This window comes from Pseudogymnoascus verrucosus (genome assembly GCF_001662655.1).
Source record: "Pseudogymnoascus verrucosus strain UAMH 10579 unplaced genomic scaffold scaffold_7, whole genome shotgun sequence".
Taxonomy (NCBI): domain Eukaryota; kingdom Fungi; phylum Ascomycota; class Leotiomycetes; order Thelebolales; family Thelebolaceae; genus Pseudogymnoascus; species Pseudogymnoascus verrucosus.
The window spans coordinates 495,617-517,480 of record NW_017263658.1 but is presented as its reverse complement, the minus strand read 5'-3'; the positions used below and the strand labels follow the sequence as shown (position 1 = coordinate 517,480).

The following is a 21,864-nucleotide window of genomic DNA, read 5'->3' as shown; positions in this document are numbered from 1 at the left end:
CCCGTTTAATTTTGTTGAAATGTTCCACCTCATGACCCCGGGAAGGCTGAGCCCAAGCCTTGTCTCGCGCCGTGTTGACGCACTGATTGGTAGGGCGGCCGTGTGGTGGTAATGAGCAGAACATGGTATCCCTGGTCCATGCTGCTGATCCCGCATACCTCATCGTCGATCGGCGATCGTGCATGCTCTTATGCAATACCCTCCGTCCGTTCTCTGGCACTTTTGAGCTCCCGATGTCGCGCCGCCCCCATCACCCCCCAATTACCCCCATAACTCCCATCGCCCCCAATACTCCCATCACCGGTCTATTGGGATTGGGCGTGATTGGGGGTGGTATCCCGCACCGTTGTGACCATGCCCAAGCTGACGCCTCACTTCCCTTTCTTCCACGTCGCCGAGACAGGTTCTATATTATAAAGTCACGTAGCTGATATCGACCTCTTCCGCTTAGGACCATTTGTTGGCTCTCTTGGTGAGCCTGGGCGCAGAGTTTTGTATATATGTTCGTTCGTTCCTTCCTCTTTATGCATTGACCATATTGTTTGCACCTTCCGTACACATCGCCCTTCCTTCGGTTTTAGTCGAGGCTTCACATCGTCGTCAACCTGCCACAGACATAATATCCATCCAACTGAGCACTTTGACGCACGACGGAAGCTTTAGGAGAGATCAGACGTCTGCTTGGACCCGCGAAGAAATCCTTCTCAACGTCAAAAAGCTTCCACACCTTATCTGTTCTGCCACCGCCGATTCAAGACGCCTCACGCGCTAGGACCCGGACTCAAAAGAGACCTGAGACACGCACCCTCACTATCTGAAAGAAGCCACCGCACCGGAACCCGGAAATAGGATCCCGCCCCCCGAAGCTACTAGGAGACAGGTCTATCACCTCATCCAAACGCGCAAGCCCACCAGCCGCAATGTCTCAGACTCCACCACACCTCTACAGCTTCACCATCCAACCACCGCCCACTACGCCTCCATCTATCCCCCTCGTCCCGCCACCTACCTTCATCCTCCGCGAGACCCCCACCCCCGATCCCTCCCTGACTGCGAATAACCTCATGGCCGTCGCGTCGCTCGTCCCCGCAAGCATTGAGTCCGCTATCGCGGATATATCGGGAGTAAGCGGCGATGACCTCACTGGCACCCTCGCGGTCCCTGCCACGACCCTCAGTGACGGCTCGGGAGTGGGTTTCGTGTTTCGCAATCTGAGGATCGAGAGGGTTGGGAATTGGAGGATTCGAGTTATTGTGCTGAGGATGAGCGAAGGTGGAGCCAATGCTGGTGGCATGCAGAATGGGATTGGAAGGGTGGAAGCGAACGCTGAGGGGGCGATTGTTGGAGTAGAGCTTGTGAGCAGGGTCGTGAGTGTTTCGGAGGAGGCTGAGGCAAATGAAGATATAAGTGAGTATTTTCCTATTTTCTTAGAGTGGTTTTTCCTCCGGACATTCCTTATTGGTTACGCAAGAGAAGTCGGAGCTAGGCCCATGTTCCTCGATACAATGGACTAAAGCTAAACTTGTTTTCTCTACAGCGATGATCGATCAAGAAGTATTGGATCAGATCAGCGAGTAATGTGTCGGCTCGCGCGAAACTCCCCGGAAGGGTATCGGACGGGGAGATCGGAGTCGGGTGTGTCAAAGGAGGAGGATCTGTACATATCTTTATAGATTGTGGTCCCGTGCAAACGGGACGGCGCGAAGCTTTTCTTTGATCTGCCTGATTTTAGGGCGATAGCGCATGGTGGATACGGGCGGCGGTTTTCATTCTTGAAAAAAGAAACAGCGAGGAGTTTAGAGGAGGTTTTTTGCTAGCGATCATTGAAACGGGATTATGGACGGGGAGGCTCAGGGAATACGATATGCTAATCTGACGAACGGATGATGCTGGCACAGGGAAATGGTGCCTGCCATTTCTTACAAAACAAATAGCAGTAGAATTAATTAATAAAGCGTGGACATTCTATTGCTGTTGCCATACAGGATGACAGCGTTTATTCAAACTGAAATTCTTCGGGCCTACTATCCCAAACACCCGGACGATAGACGAACAGTCTCGACCTGGGCAAAATGAAATCTGTTGCACAGAGGATCTCGGCCATGATATCATGTCGTATCTCCTGCCACTAACAGCTCCAAATTCCATCCCGTCCGTCTTTCCGTTGCAGTTCTTCAACAACGTTGCAATGATTAATGAAGTGCGGAGTAAACGACTCGGCTGTAGTCGCGCGGTAGCATCGTTGGGCAGGCGTCGTTAGCTGGCAACACTAACCCTATTATCACAACTCTTGCAGCTCAGTTACTGCTTGTGTACGACGGCGGGTGGGGGTTTATAGCGAGTTCGGCTGAAGTTTCTCCCAAGCTTGTCGATCTTGTCTTCTGCGTCGGAGAGTAGTGTGGGGTTGGGGATGGTTCGGTTGCAACTGGTTATCTCTCGTGAAAAGTGGACAATGGTGAATATCCCCGATTTCCCACTGCGTTTTATTACCACGACAGGAATGTGAGTTGACCACCACCTGGCACTGACACTGACTCTGGCCCCGCATGATCTTTAGCTACTAGAAGCATTGTAGTCGTTTTTGATTCCTGTGTACGTAGAAGAGGTGCTTTGGCCACTGGGAGCCCCGATGGTGGAGTTGAACCACCCTTCAGCCACTCTCGTAGCTTTAGCTACTGTACCCCGGAACAGATGCCGCAGAAGTTATAGATATAGGGCACGCAAGAAGACGATCGTTCGTGAAGATGCAAGTGCTAGTTACTAGGCTCATGTTGATTTTCTCCAGAGCTTGTTAAAACCATCATGGAGCAAGCACAGCTCTTCTGCCAACGTTGCATTCTGGGCCAATGGAGATAATTGCATCTTCGTGGCCCAGCGCGCACGCTTAAGAACCATAAAGCCTAGCTATTTCATGTCAGCACTTTGATCCAATGGCCTAGAACATGCACTGCTGAGCAAGTCGTTCCCATCATCTCCAACCATGCATCTTTTTACTAGAGATGGCCTCCTCAAGGTGGCCGTCTTATCGTTAACCTCCTCCAGTATGCATTTTCTTTCCCTACAATAGCGTCTCCAATATGAAGCCTTATTCATGTCGTGGATGTGCACATATTATGAGACTTTCAGCTGGCTGACGACGTAAATTAGGCTATGGGCGGCTTCTGACTATCCCATCGACTCCATTTGAGGAGGCTTCTACAGGGGAGAAACTCCCTCTCAACAGTGTCCGTAAGGTCATTGTTGGCAAGCGGTTTGCATCTACTGTCAACAAAAACGGGCGCACGCTCATCCCCCAACACTCGCCGAATTCGCCAAAACTTTTGAGGGAGATCTTCAACCCGCTCTTGGTAGCCATGTTACTCTGGAATATGGCGACAAAACCTAAAAAGGGCTCGATCTTTTTGACAATTGATTCTGATACCAAGTTCAGTGATGTTGCTGGACGTCCTTCTTCTGAAGAGTATTCTCTCTCGGTAACAAAAGAGGGAATTACTATTGCTGGAGCATCTCCTCTCGGGACTTGGTGGGGAACTCGCTCTGTCCTCCAAGCGGCCGCTGTTGGCGACAATAAGATCCCGTATGGAACCGGTGTTGATAGCCCAGGGTGGGGGACTCGGGGAGTGATGGTACGTTCACAGAAGTTCATAACCTACCTTACACTAAGAATCCACGGCTTGACATCGCCCGCCACTACTATACACCAGAATTTTTGGTCGATATGTGCTCGCATTTATCATTCTTTAAGCATAATACCTTTCAACTCCATCTATCTGACAACCTCCCTGTTGATTTTACTAAGCACAGTGAAGAATTCGGCAACAACGTATACCATGGCTTCCGCCTGCCGTCTGACAACCCTGCGCTTGCCGACCTTAGCTCGCCCGCAAATGAGTCCTACACGCGCGCGGTATTTGACGATATTCAGGAAAAGTGTGCAGCGCGAGGTGTCACTGTCTTTCCTGAACTCGAGACGCCAGGTCACGCCCTCGCAATCACTCAGTGGAAGCCCCAGCTAGCCCTTGATCACGACATCAGCATGCTTAACCTGAGCCATCCCGAGACACTCCCTGCTGTGCAATCTATCTGGGAGACATTCCTTCCTTGGTTTTACTCTGACACGGTGCATATCGGAGCCGACGAATATGACTCGGGCTTTATTGATGTCTACATCGATTTTGTCAACAATATGTATAAATTCATGTCTGCACAGTCGCCACCCCGCAAGATGTTCAGTTGGGGTACCTTCCCACGAGAGCCCGGCCAAACTGATATTAATAAAGATGTTACAATTCAGCACTGGACTGGCGGGATGGACAACGCACTACCCGACTACCTTAACAAGGGGTTTAACATGGTCAACTCAGATGATGCATTCTATATAGTAGGAAAGTCTGCAGTAAACAGCTATCCTAGGTCTCTCAATCTGACTCGCGCCTTCGCTGGAAATCCTGCTGGTGGAGCGTATGCACCAAATATCTTCGATTCAAGAGACGCAACAAATAACCCTCCGCGGGACCACCCTGGAGTTCTAGGTCACATTGCGGCCCAGTGGAACGATTTGGGGCCCAACGCTACCACCGTCTCAGAGGCATATTACGCATGGAGAGATGCACTTCCCGGTCTTGCTGATAAGCAGTGGGGCGGAGACCTCACTCTTGAAGAGTACGAGGGTGTTTTCGACATGATCCATGCCGCCATTCCAGCGCAGAACCTCGACCGTAACATTCCTTCCCGATCGGATACGGTTGCCCACTACAAGTTTGATTCTCATCCCAAGAACCTTGGGAAAATCAACGACTACTCAGGGAATGTGTATCATGCTACCCTCTATGGATGTTCGATCTCTAATTCCGAGGTCAAATTCGACGGGAACTGCTACATTGAGACCCCACTCCAGAGCAAGGGCAGGAACTACACCCTCTCTTTCTCTATTAAACCCACCAGCGACAAGTCTGGTGCTCTCGTCACTGGCAGAGACTCGATTCTCACTACCGGGAATGGCGATTCGAAGCAGGTGATTCTCAGTACCGGAGGAGAGGCGTATTCAGTCGATTACTCGTTCCCAGTCGGCTCATGGACGGAGGTCAGCCTGATTGGCGCTGGAACGCAGACGTTCCTGACCGTCAAGTCCGAGGGAGGAGAAGCCTCGACGACGGAGATTCAGACTATACTCGGATTGCTTGCGAACGGACTAAAGCCGGCTGTTATTGCCATAGAGGCCCCATTTGGCACGATCGGACGCGGCTTTGAGGGGTATATGAAGGATGTCGTTCTCAAGCAGACTGCTTCCATATACTCTGTTAATAATGATAACGAGTGGATGAAGACTTAGATAATAAACTATTGCTGCTACAGTCGCTGGGGTTTTGATTCGTTCAGAGCTGGTGTTGCAGAGCATGGTTGCACAATGCAACCGCTGAATAATATTGTCCTACAGAGATCTGTGTCACACAAAGTGAGGGGGGGATATGCTGGTGCCCTTCAACTCCAAAAAATATCTCTGACTTACTGAGAGCCGATAATTGCATTCAAACATCCATAGCCAACGACGTGTGAGCGTATAATAGGCAGTACTTCCGGTCCCAACCCTGATCTTGCTCATGCCTCAGCACTATTGTTTTCCACGATTAATTAGTCAGTTATGCCTCTCGTCGTTGTCTCACAAGTGCTCATGAACAAAACAGCTGTTGAAGTTGCGCATCACTTTGCTGGCCATGCCTTCTACTCATACTCTCTGGCAGCCATGTCTGACTCCCGAAGAGGTATCTTCTGAGGTAAGAGCTGGCCATTTGATTCTTGGCGTCTTTGGTTTGGATCCGACGTGACGATATATTGGCTAACCTAATATTGTAGGATGTGAACGAAGAGTGGACTGCTCACTTTGCTGGACTAAGAAGGTGCTGATTGGCGGCAATATGAACGGCTTTATAAAGTTATCATGATTGTGGATTCATGAGAATAAAATATGGGTATGCTAATATTTATTATAACTTAATTCTTATAGACGAGAGAGTTATAGTGATAGATAATATTACAACCAAGAATTGCACCTTATATTAAAATCGTAATCCAAGTCTTAATTGCACACTGTAGTTCAGAATTGTTGCTTTGGTACGTCATTCGCCTGATAGAAAGGAGCTCTCGAGTCGTTGGGCGCCAAGGAAGTTTAGTAATGCGACTTGCAACTAGCTGCGCTTGTCGCAAAGCTGCATTTTACCGGGCCCACAGACTGCGTTAGAGACGGACTTTCGAGTTTACCCGGCCTAGTCGTGCGTAAGTTGGGGAATGCGGGGAATGTTCTGTATGAGGGGGATGTTTATAAAACTGACTGCTCGCTCTGGAATCAGCTGCCATACAAATTCTACCGTGTGACAAATTTCGATAGCGGATAGTTTACAAATTTCACCACACAACGTATATTCAATTGTTACAGTAATCATGGCTACCGGAATTCTTAAAGTTAAAGACACCAATGTGGTCGACGAAAATGGAAAGACAGTCATTTTACGAGGAGCAGGATTGGGAGGATGGCTTAACATGGAGAATTTCATCACGGGATATCCTGGCCACGAATCACAACATCGTGCAGCAATGCTCCAAGTTTTGGGGAAGGAGAAATACGATTTCTTCTTTGACAAGTGGCTCGAAGCCTTCTTCACCGAAGGTGATGCAAAGTATTTTGCTAGCTTGGGTCTGAATTGTATTCGGATTCCGTTCAACTACCGCCATTTCGAAGATGACATGAATCCCAGAGTGTTAAAAGAGGAGGGGTTCAAGCATCTCGACAGAGCCATCGAACTTGTCAGTGAACCTTCTCCCAATATATAAATGATACTAACATATGAAAGTGCACCAAACAAGGCATTTATACAATCCTGGATATGCATACGCTACCAGGTGGTCAAAACCCGGGATGGCACTCTGACAATGCTACTCCGTACGCGGCATTTTGGGACTACAAGGACCACCAAGATCGCACTGTATGGCTCTGGGAGCAAATCGTCGAGCGATACAAGGGAAACCCCTGGATTGCCGGTTATAACCCCATTAATGAGCCGTGTGACCCGCAGCACGTTCGTCTCCCAGCCTTCTACAAACGTATTGAGAAGGCAATCCGGAAAATAGACCCAGACCACATTCTTTGGCTGGATGGAAACACGTTCGCAATGGAGTTCCGCGGATTTGATGAGGTTCTCCCGAATTGCGTCTATGCGCTCCACGATTATAGTATGATGGGCTTTCCAACCGGGCGCCCGTTTACTGGCACAGACGAGCAGAAGGCTATACTTGCCAGGCAATATGCAAGAAAGACGGAGTTCCATCGTGAAAACAAGACGGCAATTTGGAATGGCGAGTTTGGTCCAGTGTACGCCAACCCGCGGTATGAGCCAGAAGCAGAGAAAATCAACCAAGGACGGTATGAGCTCCTCGGCGAACAGATGAAGATTTACGATAAGGCGCAGATTTCTTGGACCATCTGGCTGTACAAGGATATCGGCCTCCAGGGAATGGTCCATACCTCTCCGGATTCTCCTTGGAACAAGCTTATTGCTCCGTTCCTTGAGAAGAAGAAGAGGCTCCAGCTCGACTCATGGGGAAAATATCCCTCCGAGGAAGTGGATAACCTGATGAAGCCATTGATTGAATGGGTTGATAAGGTGTCACCAACAGCAAAAGATCTGTATCCGACTTCATGGAATACGCAGAAGCATCTGGATCGCGCAATTCTGCAGACATTTCTGAGTGATTCGCTGCAGATGGAGTTTGCAGAGCTCTTCAAAGATAAAAGCTTTGACGAGCTAGAACTATTAGCAAAGAGCTTCCAGTTCGATCAGTGTATCCAGCGGGACGGCTTAAACCGCATTATGTCGGATCATGCCACAGTGGCTGTGTTGGAGTAACATTTCCATGGTTATTGGAGCGATACTGGAATCTCGACGTGGTCAATTTCCACTTCAGTCTTTGGGCCTGAGCAGATACAACTGAGAAAATACTACACGAGGTGTCAACGTCTAGCGGTCCTCATCCGCATGCCACTCATCATACTCGACGGTATTAAATGCTTCCTCTGAGGGGTTGCATGGCTATGTGAACACTGATGAGTTAGTTGGTTTCATGTATTTGTATAATTGAATGATATAATCGTTGCTGCTGAAATCGCCCATTCCGAAGAAAACTGAGCCCTATGTGCCATCTATAACCTCTTTATGCTCCGGCACACGCCATCTGATGGTTTACAACACGTTGTGACTTGTACCTCTTATTGGATTTTTGGACTTGACCCTAAAGACATAATCCAGAGACCCTTCAACAAGATGTCTGTTTCCCTTCCCAAATTCCCCCCCAGTGAGCTCAGAAAAATATGGAGGTCTCATTCTCTGGAGATTCTTTGGGACCCTTTGACGTAACATGTCTAGGGCATTTGCCCAGTTCCCGCTTCGCAAATCTATTTTGTATAAATAGAGATCTTCAAGCATATAGCCCAGCCCACTGCAAAGAATCTCGAGCTCCTCCTGAGATAACGAAATGTGTGCGATAGTGAGCTTTTTAATGCGCGGCCAGTTGATTGCTTTAGGGAGTAAACCGACGCGGTAAGAGACCGTGGTACTGGTGGAGTCGAAGAAACGGAGTTTTATGACTTCTAGAACTTCACTGGAGAGTACGGCCCCAATATACTGCTCAATAAGAGCCTGTTCTCTTCTTGGGGTCGGATCAAATGGCCCAGTTGAATTATTCAAGTTCATTCGCTCTAAGATAAATACGTTGAGATGTTGACATGCATCGTAGAGGTTGGTCCATGTTGTCGGATAACTCACAGGGCAACAGTTCGGATGAGGAAAAGTTCGAATGAGCATCGCTCGTAGTGTTAACCCGGCTTCATAGAGGGCAATTGGTAACCCCCAGAGTAACTTTGCTGGCAGGATTTCAGCTCCTCCTTGTAGGTGGTTAATATAATCCCACGATAGCGGCGATGTCATGAATCGAGAGAGCTCCCGTGCGTCGTCTCGAAAAGCAAGTGGACTGACGTTCTCTGGCATAGAATAATAATCTACGTCGTCAATAAAGTGGACGGAGCTGCAGTGCGCCATTCGGGACATTGCTGATATGAGCCTCTCGATAAACGATCCATTGGTAATTAGTTGAAATTGCTCCTCATGCTTTTGGATATATTCTTGGTGGCCTTGGATTAAAAGATGTAGAAATTCAAGACTTATAGCATCCATAGATCCCTTGTCTGCAGTTTTGACATACTGAAGCCATGCTGAACGTAACTTTTCACAGTACTCAATTGTCTGCTGGTAGTCCTCGTGTGGATAGTCGGGGTTATCCTCATGGCCCTCACCGTTGACTTCTATTTCCCACATAGTATATGCACAGCATCCACGAATGCGATTTACTAGTTCCCCGACTCGAAACTTCCCAAACCGCAACAGATCTGTGGCAAGTTCTCTTGGGCAGTAATCTACCACGATCTCAATGTTGTAAACGCCATCAGCAATGTGAGGGCTCTCGGAAACTTTATCTACAAAGTCAAGGGAGACATGATCAAGTCGTACTCGAAGAGTAGAGCATAGAAGTGGTGATGCAAAAAGGTTGAAGAGGCGGCACACAAGCCTTGCGGCCTTGATGGTTTGGAGTTTGATCTTGACGGTTTGGGGGTCGTCATCATACATGGACTCATCGAATAAGCCTCGGTGTATCTTGTCGCACTGGAAGTGGGCGAATATTTTGTACAGGATGTCTCCAGGGAGGTTGAGGATGTGCGGAGGTTCCATAGTGATATGTTGTTGTGTTGATGCTGTTAATGGGTTCTGTGAGTCAACATGGGTAGAATTATAGGTGGACTACCCCGGCACTTATGCCACGAGATATGCCACATGCACGTCTGAAGCGGCAACTGTGTTCAACTGAGAATTAATAGGCGCCATTAAAATCTAAAGAATTTCTTCTCTTTTATCTTAATATTTTGAGTAATCAGAGGGGTGAAAAGCTCTAATATATTAGGAGTCTTTAATTTATTCATATTTATTCATATTTATTATAAACTACGCGGGTATTAACAATGTTTGCCGTCATGAAAACACTAATGGTAGAAGAGCCGCAAAACAATGCTGGACTTCAAGCGCACGACCAAGCTTTACTTTCCAGTTCCCAGCGATATCATCGCCTAGTTTCAGTATCTCGCCTCCAACCCAATTCTTTCTCCATCCAGTTCCAGCTTTGCATCCCTCTCTTCGCATGGTCCTCCACAACCCTTGAAGCCGGATCTGCCAGAGATCTCGAGAAAATTTCGAAGCTAACCCAGCCACTATATCCTAACCCATTCTCCCCTATGAGTGTTCTTAACACGTCCAATACTGGCAAATATGCGCCCTTTGACATCTCTCCAGGAAATAACCTCGCATTCCGACTCCAACTCATCCTTGACGGCTGCCCCTTGACATGAAATACATGCTCCTCCCGCAAAGGCTCTCTCATTTTCTCCGCATCCGCTACCTGGACAAAAAATACTTTATTCACATCCACCGTCTCCTTCAACCTTTTCAAGCTATTCCTCAGCGCCTCCTCTGCACCCGGCATGCAGCCATCATCTGCCGCGGGGTCCGCAAACTCACGTCCACAGATCTGGAATGTATCCAAGCAAATCCCAAAATTTGCTCTGTCAACGGCAATGATGAGTTCATAACTGCGCTCCCATGTATCCACAAACACGCCCCAGCAGAGCGCCTCATACGCGATACGCACGCCTTCCTGCGCCGCTAGATCTGCCACTTCCCTCATATCAGCGATCAACAAATCCCAATCGCCCGTCACACCTTCAGTTAAGAAGTTCGACGGCATCCCAATAAGATCTGTGCCGAGGATTTTGCACAGCTGGAGCCAGAACTTAAATTCTTCGATACGCTCTGCGTGTCGAACACGGTCGAGTAGACCCTCGTAGTGCATGAACGGTTGCATGCAAATAATAGAGAGGTAATTATCATCACATATGGAGCGGATCTGTTGTGCGGCTTGAAGGCGATTGGCGGGCGTTGCACCACCTGGGAGGGACTTGGCGAGGTATTCGAGGTCTTCATAAAAAAGTTCGATACCATCGAAGTTGTGGGCTGCGGCTCGTTCAATTTTATTGTCGAGGTTGTGCACCCAAGCACGGCCTAGGGATAGGGTCGCTATGCTGGATTTCATGGAGGGAGCAGCAGTGCGAGATGCATCCGGAATGTGCGAGGCGCTGAAACTGCTCACGGGGCTGTGTGATTCGGAGGGTTGTTTCATTTTGTATATTAAAACGATATGTAGAGAATAACTGAAGCTCTAGTATGATATAAATATATCCGTATGTCGGAGCAGGTGTGAAGTGAGAAATTATAAATCGAATGCGAGGAAAATGTAATGGTAAATAATCCTATTCGATATTGGGTTGTAAATACAGCGTAGCAACTCTTCACTGCCAAGGACAGTACAATTTGATGCGTTATAAAAAAAAATGATAATTAGGAACCAGAACAAGAAATCTTCTTGTATTTGCTTCCCCACTACACATTATATATCCCACTGCCCAAGTTGCGGTAGAGCTCTGTCATTTCTTATCCCCCGCTTTCTTGCTCACAATTTTTAACAGTCAGAGAACTCTCATCCGCTTGCCGCTTGTTATGGCAATATGTTGACCCCGGGGTCATGAAATGACGTCCGTACTTTCCGAATTGAACCGATTGAGGCTTATGAGCAAGGGTCCGACAGCGGCAAAATACTTATCCCTTGCGAGGAATTATTATCCGCCAAACTGCGCTAAGACAGGATCCCTGAGCCATTACCACTCCATTACTGCCCCACCACGCATATTCCGTGCGCGCTTGGTCCGCCATGGCCGGCAGCTTTGACCTCAGTATTGCCATACGAACATGAGCTTCAGGCAACTTAGGTGAAAGCAATCCCCAGGTTTTTGAGTGGGCTATATGCCTACGCTATGCATCGAGCAAGGGTCGTAGAAACGCAATTAGACCAATCGTGGGTGGAAGCAAGTTGCGCGTATCTAGGGCCAAATTCTCAGGTATCTTTACATAGTAAATTAGTTGTAAAGTGACATAGAGTTTGCAAATTACATAGTAATTTTGCTTTCCTTAGTAAAAACGCGTTTTAAAACGAGAGCAATCCTATAGCCTTTTTATTAATTAACACTTTTATATAACCATTAAGTTTTAGATATTCTAGTATAGATAATAATGTATATTAGTGTATTATTATTTCTCTTTTAATAAAGTTATTTAGAAGGTTTGTTATTATTTATATGTACTTTTGTGTTAGAAATAGCATAAGATTAGTAATTATTACAATTTATTGACGTTTTGTACTTTTACATATAATTTACTATGTAAAGATACCTGAAAATTTGGCCCTAGAAGCTCGCACTTGCTTCCACCCACGATTAGGCCATAATTATGATATAACCCATCTTTGAGAGAAGTATTTTTGTCTGTCGCGACATCGGCACACAGGGGCTGGTGAGTGTGGTTCTCCTGCGAAAATTATTTGCTAGCGAACCCACTCACTTCGATAATTCAGCATCATCGTTAGAATTCACTCCTGGTAGAATTCACTCCTGCAGCACCAGCAAATGGCAAATTTAAACATTGGCATTTCTATACCAATTAAATAAATGAACTAGCGGCCTATTTCCTTCCTGTACACCAGGGCCCAATGGCTGCAGTTGGTACTCCTGGGGGTATCTTGCACATTATAGTTAACATCCCAACCGTAAACGCAATAACTGTTCAGAAACTCCACTACACGGCACTACACGCCGTCACCACCCTGCAGAAACAAATGATACAAACGACTGCAGGCCAAAACTTGGCCCCACCCAGCCGTGAAGCAAACCAACATTGTGAAGCAGTGCCTGCCGCTTTGGCAGTTGGCAGCTAAGGAATTGCATTAAACTTCCTCAACATGCGTAATGCCCTTATCCTTCATGATGTCGATGTTGCTCCCCTCCAAATTCTGACGAAATTGCTCAACCTCGTTTTCTAGTTCTGCCATAACGACCTTGTGAGCTTTTCTAGGTTCCAAGTCCTTGCTAAATAGGCGGTCCATGGATTCGAGTGGGACACCCTTGGTCTCAGGAAGAAGGAACCAAACGAACACAACACTGAACAGCATAAGTGAAGCAAAGAAGAAATAGAATCCGTAGCCCATGGCTGTGAATGCTTGGGGTGTGAAGCGGGAAACAATGAAGTTCCAGAACTGCATAAGTTAGCATCAAGCTTGTATATGGGAGTAAAGTTAGATACGCACCCAGTTGCTACCAGCTGCACAGGCCTGGCCGAGTGTCCGCACATCTTGGGGAAACATCTCGGAGTTGTAGACCCAGGGGGTACCATTCCAGGATGGTGTATAAAATGCCGTCCAAAGGTAGAAGAAAAACATGGCACTAATGCCGCCACTGCTTAACTGAGGGGTTGGATGGTTCGCTGGATCGGCCACAGCGATATAGGCTCCCACATACCACAAGCAGAGGGAGCCTCCGAAGGCTCCATACATCAGGAGATCGCGTCGGCCCATCTTATCGATAAGGAACAACAGCCATACGAAGGTGAAAACTGTTTTGATGACGCCAAAGATGCCAGTAGTGAACAGGCCAGTGTTCGTCCCAACGATACCAATGCTTTTGAAAACAACGGGGCTGTAATAATTGATTGCGTTGATTCCCGATGCATTCTGCCAGAAGAATAGAGCAGTTCCTAAAAAGAAGCGATACTGGACCTTCTTGTCGCGGCCAAGGACTTTGAATGGTTGCCAGAAGCCTAGGCCGACGGTTGCCGTTTGGTGGTCCAACGCAGTGTCCATGGCGCTAACTTCTTCGATGATGTATATATCTTTAGAGTCAAGATTTCGTATCCAGCATAGGTTGCGAAGAGCTAGTTCGCGTTGGCCACGGCCGAGGAGCCAGCGGGGAGACTCTTTGATGAAAAACAGGCCAAAGAACATGATGCCGGCTGGGACAAGCTGGATCGCAAATGGAACAATCCATTGTTCGTGGCTAGCGGGCATAGTGTTGAGGACTCCGTAGTTTATCCAGAAGCCAACAAGTCCGCCGACTTGCCATCCGAGTTCGTAGAGGCCGACCAATCGACCTCTGATGGCTGGTGGCGACAATTCCGAGATGTAAATAGGGGTCAAGTTGGAAGCGCCTCCAACGCCGACTCCGGCTAAGGCTCTCCCAGCGTATATCAGGCCAAGTCCGCGGCTGCCGTTGGCACCCAGCATCAAACCACAGCCAAGGATGAAGATTGCACCAAAGATCTGAAGTCCAATTTTGCGGCCCCAGTAGTGGCCGACAACATACGCTCCGAAGGCCCCGAAGAATGCACCAGCTTGATACGTAGAGACGATGTTGGCTGACACAGTGTCAGACTGACTCTTGTTGTACTGTTGCCAGTTGAACTCTTCCTTGAAAGATGGGAGTGCGATTGTGCCGCCGATAAAAGCCGAATCATATCCGATCATAACTGTCTGTCTGTTAGCCATCTACGTAAGTTCGAAAGAGTCAATCAGGGAAGCGCACCAGCACAAAAGGCTGCAACTGTCGCACAGAAGTAGACTCGCCAGTTGTAGACAGCCGGAGGCGTTGGCCTATCCTCGCGGAGAGTGAGGATGCCCATGGTGAGTGGTGTATGCTGACCCTGTAGCGATCGGTTGTAGCAAGAGGTTCTGACTCTCTGTAGAATGGAGTGTGTTGGTAATAAGGAGGGAAGAAAGAGTCAAATCCAAAACATTTCAGTGGCTAAGAAGAAAGTCTTATAGATGTGGAGAGAGGGGAAGCTGTAGCAAGGGTTCCCCAGTTCCGTCCCCGCAAACGCTCCTGGCCATTATACAAACGGGACGATTACCACGGAGAAACTTCATTTGCCTACCGTTTCTTCACTATGGATCTGCAATTTTCTTACCATGTGCAGCATACATGTGGGGAAAGCGCTGGTTTCCCCACAATCTCCATGGTTCAGCCGAACCGCGGTGTCGGTGGCGCTAGCATAAGGGCTGAATCATTTGCCGCCGGCAAAGACTAACTTCGCCTCCCCACCCGAACACCAAGCAAATCCGAAACCTCAGGCCAAAGTTTTGAGGATATCTGTCGGTGGTCTTATCAACTTGAAATAATTATCCACTGCTGCGGATACACGGGGAACGGTGATCACCATAGTGTCTCCATACCGCATCAATCCTGATCCCTTTGATAAACCCGACGAAGAAAGCCCCGCCATGAGTTCCCCGGTGATTGCAACCACTTGCCTTTAAGCGTTTGATATATTCTGGGCAAGCTCCCCTCCACTCTTCCTTCGTGCAAACTACGGCCTAATATCACAATGGCTTCTGTTTCCTCTTCGACGATGACTTCAACACTGGTCCAACCTCCAACGGCGATCGGTTTAACCACTGACCACATCACCGACGATGAACCTCGTCACAACACCGACCACCTTGACCGGGTCGCATACCTCTTTGGACATCCCATCTCCCACTCTCTATCTCCCCTCTTCCACCAAGCGATATACGACTCCTTCTCTTTGAAATGGTCCCAACTGTTCCATGAATCCCTCTCTATTCCGCCCTTCCTCGAAGCCATGCAGGATCCAAAATTTATCGGATCCTCCGTCACCATGCCCCACAAGGTCGCTATCATTCCATATCTTGATAAGCTCACCCCCGAGGGAGCTGCGATTGGTGCTATCAACACCGTATTTCTAGAAGAGACGACTGCGGGAGGAAGGCTCCTAGTTGGCACAAATACCGACTGCATCGGAGTCCGCGAAGGTATCCGACAAAACATTTCGGAGGAGCAATATACTGCGCTGAAAGGCCGCCCGGCGTGTATTATTGGAGGCGGAGGAACAAGTCGTGCTGCTGTCTACGCACTGGTGCATTGGCTGGAGTGCAAACCGGTATACTTTATCAATCGTGATGCGGATGAGGTTGCCACTGTTATTGCGGAATGCAAAGCGGCTGGTTTTGGGGAAAATCTAGTGCCAATCACTTCTGCTGCCCATGCGCAATCCCTTGCTAAACCCTCTGTCATCGTATCTGCGATTCCGGACTTTCCGCCCCAAACAGATGCGGAGAAGGAAGTACGAGAAATGATAAAGACTATGATGAACGGGGATAGTGGGGTGCTACTCGAGATGTGCTACCATCCATCATCAAATACTGCTGTGAGTCGAATTGCGACAGAGTCGAAGTGGCAGGTGGTTCCAGGAACAGAGGCAATGATTTGGCAAGGCTTCGAGCAAGCGAAATATTGGACGGGAAAGCAGTTGTCAGACATGCCGGTGGAGAAAGTGAAGAGTATGATACACGCTGTGTTGGCGGAAAGGCAAGGCCATTAGTATTATTATATGTTACGAAAGTACGATCATACATTTAGCAAGAATTAGACTGGGGTGTTTATCAATGAAGGAAATTATGTTTACAATGGATGTTATCGTTTCAATTAAATTACTCATGTTTAGGCTCCTGGGCGAGAATAGTCTAAGTTATACACCCTCTTCCATGTCTCCCGCACTACACGTTCCTGCGCTTGTCGTCCCGTCTCGGTGGCACTGTCTCCGGCGGCCCTGTTGAATAGTTAATAATCACAAAAGCACACCGTGCGGAGTGAGCATACCTGATGGCTAAATATAATCTGCTCCCTAGTCGTACTTCTTCGATGGGATCTGTATCAATATCTGAAGGAGGATTCGCAGTTGTAATAAGGCCACCCGCTTCTCGTAAGATGCAGATACCAGCTGCCACGTCCCTATTGCGAATATTAGAACCAAGTCCTAGAATTGAATGGAGAAACTGTACCATTCCCAGCACCCACCCTCCCACCAAATATCGAATGCTCCTGTGGCAACGTATGCTAAGTCCATAGTTGCGCTTATAACCAATTAGCCTCCAACTCAACTGCAGTAGAATGGTGAACTTTACCTGCCCAGGCTGCGAACGCCATGCACCATCCCACCTTTCCCATCCCTGCCAGAGCTCTCTGCTGCCATGGTCAAGAAGCTTTCCACTTTCCTCCACATATTCCCGTCTTTCACATCTCTCCTATCCTTGCCCCATTCGCAACTGAAGACGCAGCCCTTTGGTGCTGCCTCCGGTAATACTGGAATCGGATTCCTCACTAGAGGTAGCTGCTGTCTTCTCTTATGACTCGGTGCCGGCGACGAGGGGGTGGAATCGTTGAGCCAGGCTCCGTGCCCGGTGAGAGCAGAGTATGTTACATCGAGTATAGGGGCGTAGATGATACCAATAACTGGAACGCCCGATATGCAGAAGGCAATAGACACACAGAACATCGGGAATAGGTGCGTGTAATTCACGGTCCCATCTAGGGGGTCGACGATCCATGTTGGTGAGTCGGTGACGAGGTATTCTTTAGAGTTGCCCGTGCTATATGTTTCTTCGCCGATGAAGCTGAAGGGTATTAGTTATGGCCAGCGGACAGAACATTGTGGACCTTACTTGTGACTTGGATACCTCGCAGTTATCTCATTCTTAACAAAAGCCTCGACGTCTAGAAACCACACTCATCATTAGCAATCTGTGCTTTCTCAATTAACGCCTCATAGGTTGGCGGCGACACATAAATTATACAACAGAGTCACGAACCAAGATCAGTCTGTGTTACTATATCCACGGCGTTCATCTTATCCACTTCATTCTGGCCTCTCCCCTCTTCATCCCCGCACCTTTGATCAACGCCATCGAGTAGGATCTTCCCCGCACGTCGCCCCAGATCAAGTGCAAAATCGTAGATTTCAAGCAGCTGGGCTTCCCCTAGCGCTCCTGGCGCTTCCGCCTTGGTATCATTGGACCCATGTGACATGTTCAATCAACGTGGCTGGATTTGGAATATCATGAAATGAATTGAATTGCAAGGTAGATTGTACGGGTAAGGCTTGGACAGAAGCTTTGGGTAGGAGGGGATTGCACGTGAGCTTTGGTGGGGGCCTGGTCGAGGTGAACGAGCCGGGTAAGTTCTTAGCCGCTACGGAGTACCGTCACCCTTTGGTTGTGCTGCGGGGTTTAGTGGCACGTTGATGGAGTCTGGCGTCTCAATGGCTTAATATAATCATTATCATTATCTTACTTTCTCATTTTCCAAGAGAGATTGATTTAATTTGTCCCCATCATTTCTACAATGGCTCAATCCATCCTCCTCATAAACGGCCCCAACCTCAACCTCCTTGGAACCCGGGAGCCTCACCTCTACGGTTCTGAAACTCTCGCCGATGTAGAGTCTAGGCTTGAGACTCATTGCACGAGCCTCTCCACAGCCTCAAAACAAGTCACCATCTCGTGCTTCCAATCAAACCACGAAGGGCTGCTCATAGACCGCATTCACCAAGCCAGAGTCGACAAGGTCGATGCAATTATCATAAATGCAGGTGCATTCACGCACACTAGCGTTGCGCTGAGAGATGCGTTATCAGGTGTGAATATTCCATTTGTGGAGATCCACGTTACAAATGTGCATGCCCGAGAGGAATTCAGGCACAAGAGTTTCCTGGCAGATAAAGCGGTCGCTGTGATTTGCGGCTTGGGTACTTATGGATATGTGGCTGCACTTGAGTTTTGCGTAAGCTATTTGAAGAGATGAACGGCGTTGTTTGCTTGTAAGCTCCGGCATGTATATAGTATATACAAAGGTCATATATAGAACAAGTTCCTCGGCTGGTAGAAGTAACAGCGAGGCGTTTCGTGGCTTAGAATATTCTTTATAATAATACAAGGCCGCGCTGCCATCCGAATGGTTCCTGTGGTTATTCACCAGCCCTTGAACATTGATCGTAATGTTTGGGATGCCTCCAACACGCTGGGATCTGATATACCGTGTATACTTCCCAGTAGGGGATGTGGTACCTCAGCATCTGCCAGCAGTTGCTGAACAAGATCGTTCGACGTCGGTTCTGGGACTTGACAGAAGCTATTGAAGTCCTGGCGCATCATTTCTGTCTCAGTAAACCCCAAATTGAGCAAACCCTGGTCCCAATTGTTATTCCTAATAAAACTAAATTAGTCTATCTAAATGCGAGAAAAAGAAAGGATATAAAACTCACCATTCCATGGCATCGAGGGCTGCAAACTCATTGAAAGTTGAGTCGCCGTCAATGTGTGAAGTGAATGTGCCAACAGAGCTAGCATCGTTGAGAACTTTATCATAGGGCTGGCTGGGTAATTGGTTCCAAGGGGTCGTTGGTTCCTTCCAAGACGAAGACCGGCCATCCGTAGAGGTTACAGACGGAGGAGCTTGGCTTTGTGGAGCATTGTTGGTAAGGGTTCTGTTAAAATGAGCTCCATTTGCGCCATTCCTGACATCAAGGTTGGAACTAGAAAGGTTGTCGGATATAATGGGGTGAGGAACCAATTGCGTAATCATTTGGTCTCGCGACGCAATGTGCCTGTCTATTGCTGGCTGGCTTGGCAGTAAAGGTTGCGATAGGTTTTGCGTAGATGTAAGGTTGGATTTTAACATGGACTGAAGTGTTGTAAACGCTGGCCACACTGAAGACATCGCAGAGAGCGAGTGAAACATCTTTTCCTGCCATTCGGCGGAAGTAAGATTTTGCTCGTCGAGAGCACTTTGTGGGATTTTGTGAAAGCCTCGCAAAATCACCTTTATAAAACAAGCGAAAGTTGGTGGAATTATCGATAGTCCGAAGGCTTCTGAGTGTCGAACAATGAGCCACATTGTTTTATAAGCGGAGGCAGCTAATACTCCAAGGTTTGCACCATTAGAAGCTTGTTCTCCATTGCCCGAAGCATTCAGATAAGCGTAGACCGCCGTTACTGTACCGAGATGTGCGATGTGAAGATGGTATTGATGAGGCAGTAAAGGAGGCCTCGTCCCATCGCTAAAATTAGACGCTGGCATGGATTTGATGGGATTCATTTCGCCACAAGATCCCAATTCATCCAACAGTTCTTGACACTTATGGGCCCTTACAGTCCCAGTAGACTCATCATGAGTAATGCTGTTGAGGATTGCCGTGAGACGAATCAGGCAGTTGAATGTGCTCAGAGTAGCGGCGGGACCGCGACGGCCATCTGTAGAATTATGCTCTAGAGAAAGGCAATCCACCCACGGATTCCATTCATCTAATCCGTCTTCGTCAATGGTGCCGATTTGTCTGATATCTGACACGCGGAGCTGTGGGATCCGATCGAGGTTTAATGCTACCAATGTGTCAAGAACAAAGCAGCCTAGAAGAACGTGTGCACTAAGACATTTCTTGTCTGTAGCATGGCTAAAACCGAGCTCAATAGCAATGCGGACGGCCTTGCCAATTAATATCCAGGCGCCGCTCCAGCGCCCCTGTCCTATGTTCAGAAGCGTGAGTATTAATAGGGCTTGAACGTGGCCCAACTCAAAATCCCCCTCTTCTGGAGGGATATGTGCCTTGGATTCTTCGTATAGCCTTGCCACCGTCCAATTACCATCAAGGCCGTTGGTTGTTGTATATGGTTTTATCGCTCTGATTTGGTGATCCGCATACGCTAATACAGCCCAAAGCACTGCCAAATTCCCCGACTTGTGGGGTGAAGATGCCGATCTGTTCTGTGAGTACTGATAGGAGAGTCTTAATAACTCATGTTTTTCTATAATAGGAAACCAACAATGAGTATATGAGAAATACACGTCGATGAGATTCCATGTCCTCTCGGGCAATGGAGGAGCGCTTGGTATGGTAATTTCTCGTGGAATGATAGAACTTTTGAGAACAAAATTTTCCTGGCTCGTTGCGAAGGCATCGTTTGGGTGGCCTAGCGTTGAGGCTGGTGATGGGTTTTGCTCTGGTCCAATCTGAGCTTGAATAGAAGATGGTAGATTTGGATCTTCCTCTGGCCGTCGGCCTGGAACTGGATCTGTTCGCTTTCTTTTCCCTGGTTTGTCGTCCGAAAGATCGAGCAAAGGGAGCAACCTATCAAGCTCTTGATAAACTTTACTCCGCCTCCAAGTTTCAACTAAGGTTTCATTCCCTTCTTTGTCGTTCCATATCTTGGCTAAAGAGTGAGGATCTGTATCACCCGTCTCGATAATTTTTAATATGGTAGTCTCGAGGCCATCAGCTTTTCGTAACGAGATACCCCAAAGCTTTTCCAGTCCACGGACATACCCTTCGGGCAGCCCGCGTTTTTTAGTGGCCGAGTCATAAACGCAGGTTTCATCAACGTCAGCACAAGCCGAACATGTCGGTTTCTTTCCGTCGCATTTGTCCTTGCGGCTTCTGCAGCGGCTACAGGCTTGGGAGACTCGTTTCTTAGGAGGTTTCGAAAGGCTAGCCTGGCCCTCACGCACCTCTGACTCATGTGAGGCCACGGTATGAAGCTCTGCAACTTCCGTTACATCTTCCACGGCTTTGCTCATACTTGACCGTGGAGTTTTGACATCGCATCTGAATTCAGCGCAACTTTAGATAACCCCCGCGTGGATTGTCGCAGAGCGAGAAGCTCCTAATGAAGCCCCTGGACAGAGCATTCGGTAATTGTGTTTCCTTCCTGATGATTTCCCACCGTTGCAGCCTTCGTTCGTCGGTATTGGTATCCCTTCAACGGTATAATCTCGGCAACGCTCTTGTGGTGCGCGGATGCGGCGTATTGAATCGATTTAGATTATCAGCGCATGTTGGTGCTTGCTTGGAAGTTTATTTCGTATGAGGATATTGTTTAATTTTTTTAATTGGGATCTAGGCTGTTAGCTGATATTTCCAAGGGTTCGGCGATGTGAATATCGTTATCCAGGCACACCGTCGTTCGACGCTGGTCCGTGAAGATGGCAATGCGGAGAACCCGGCAAATGGATTACCCACCACCAACGAGATGACTAAT

General features: G+C 48.0%; 10 protein-coding genes across 10 annotated transcripts; 5 read left to right on the top strand and 5 right to left on the bottom strand.

The window, feature by feature from the left end:
- Positions 1-920: 920 nt before the first annotated feature.
- VE01_02946 (uncharacterized protein) lies at positions 921-1,514 on the top strand (the record flags this gene model as incomplete). The annotated part of the gene is made up of 1 exon (XM_018272450.1): positions 921-1,514. One exon carries the CDS (start codon positions 921-923, stop codon positions 1,512-1,514), a length of 594 nt encoding a protein of 197 aa, XP_018133144.1.
- Positions 1,515-2,980: 1,466 nt separating this feature from the next.
- Positions 2,981-5,515, top strand: VE01_02945 (uncharacterized protein; the record flags this gene model as incomplete). Its single annotated transcript, XM_018272449.2, has 3 exons — positions 2,981-3,041; positions 3,148-3,626; positions 3,800-5,515. 3 exons carry the CDS (start codon positions 2,981-2,983, stop codon positions 5,330-5,332), a joined length of 2,073 nt encoding a protein of 690 aa, XP_018133147.1. The 3' UTR covers positions 5,333-5,515.
- A 710-nt stretch (positions 5,516-6,225) lies between these two features.
- VE01_02944 (uncharacterized protein) lies at positions 6,226-8,186 on the top strand. Its single transcript, XM_018272448.2, has 2 exons — positions 6,226-6,801; positions 6,849-8,186. The coding sequence occupies exons 1-2, from the start codon at positions 6,439-6,441 to the stop codon at positions 7,899-7,901; spliced, it is 1,416 nt and encodes a 471-aa protein (XP_018133146.1). The 5' UTR covers positions 6,226-6,438; the 3' UTR covers positions 7,902-8,186.
- On the bottom strand, positions 7,893-9,819 carry VE01_02943 (uncharacterized protein). The gene has a single exon (XM_018272447.2). The coding sequence runs from the start codon at positions 9,774-9,776 to the stop codon at positions 8,235-8,237; it is 1,542 nt and encodes a 513-aa protein (XP_018133141.1). The 5' UTR covers positions 9,777-9,819; the 3' UTR covers positions 7,893-8,234.
- A 342-nt stretch (positions 9,820-10,161) lies between these two features.
- Positions 10,162-11,274, bottom strand: VE01_02942 (uncharacterized protein; the record flags this gene model as incomplete). Its single annotated transcript, XM_018272446.1, has 1 exon — positions 10,162-11,274. One exon carries the CDS (start codon positions 11,272-11,274, stop codon positions 10,162-10,164), a length of 1,113 nt encoding a protein of 370 aa, XP_018133140.1.
- Positions 11,275-12,617: 1,343 nt separating this feature from the next.
- Positions 12,618-15,012, bottom strand: VE01_02941 (uncharacterized protein). Its single transcript, XM_018272445.2, has 3 exons — positions 14,561-15,012; positions 13,291-14,504; positions 12,618-13,239 (listed from the first exon to the last, which is right to left on the bottom strand). The coding sequence occupies exons 1-3, from the start codon at positions 14,655-14,657 to the stop codon at positions 12,931-12,933; spliced, it is 1,620 nt and encodes a 539-aa protein (XP_018133143.1). The 5' UTR covers positions 14,658-15,012; the 3' UTR covers positions 12,618-12,930.
- An 87-nt stretch (positions 15,013-15,099) lies between these two features.
- VE01_02940 (uncharacterized protein) lies at positions 15,100-16,523 on the top strand. Its single transcript, XM_018272444.2, has one exon. The coding sequence runs from the start codon at positions 15,360-15,362 to the stop codon at positions 16,374-16,376; it is 1,017 nt and encodes a 338-aa protein (XP_018133142.1). The 5' UTR covers positions 15,100-15,359; the 3' UTR covers positions 16,377-16,523.
- VE01_02939 (uncharacterized protein) lies at positions 16,471-17,994 on the bottom strand. The gene is made up of 6 exons (XM_018272443.2): positions 17,644-17,994; positions 17,497-17,548; positions 16,960-17,448; positions 16,837-16,908; positions 16,655-16,786; positions 16,471-16,604 (listed from the first exon to the last, which is right to left on the bottom strand). The coding sequence occupies exons 1-6, from the start codon at positions 17,858-17,860 to the stop codon at positions 16,496-16,498; spliced, it is 1,071 nt and encodes a 356-aa protein (XP_018133318.1). The 5' UTR covers positions 17,861-17,994; the 3' UTR covers positions 16,471-16,495.
- Positions 17,995-18,175: 181 nt separating this feature from the next.
- Positions 18,176-18,634, top strand: VE01_02938 (uncharacterized protein; the record flags this gene model as incomplete). Its single annotated transcript, XM_018272442.1, has 1 exon — positions 18,176-18,634. The coding sequence occupies one exon, from the start codon at positions 18,176-18,178 to the stop codon at positions 18,632-18,634; it is 459 nt and encodes a 152-aa protein (XP_018133319.1).
- On the bottom strand, positions 18,539-21,790 carry VE01_02937 (uncharacterized protein). The gene is made up of 2 exons (XM_018272441.2): positions 19,095-21,790; positions 18,539-19,036 (listed from the first exon to the last, which is right to left on the bottom strand). The coding sequence occupies exons 1-2, from the start codon at positions 21,401-21,403 to the stop codon at positions 18,802-18,804; spliced, it is 2,544 nt and encodes an 847-aa protein (XP_018133310.1). The 5' UTR covers positions 21,404-21,790; the 3' UTR covers positions 18,539-18,801.
- Between the last annotated feature and the right edge of the window lie 74 nt (positions 21,791-21,864).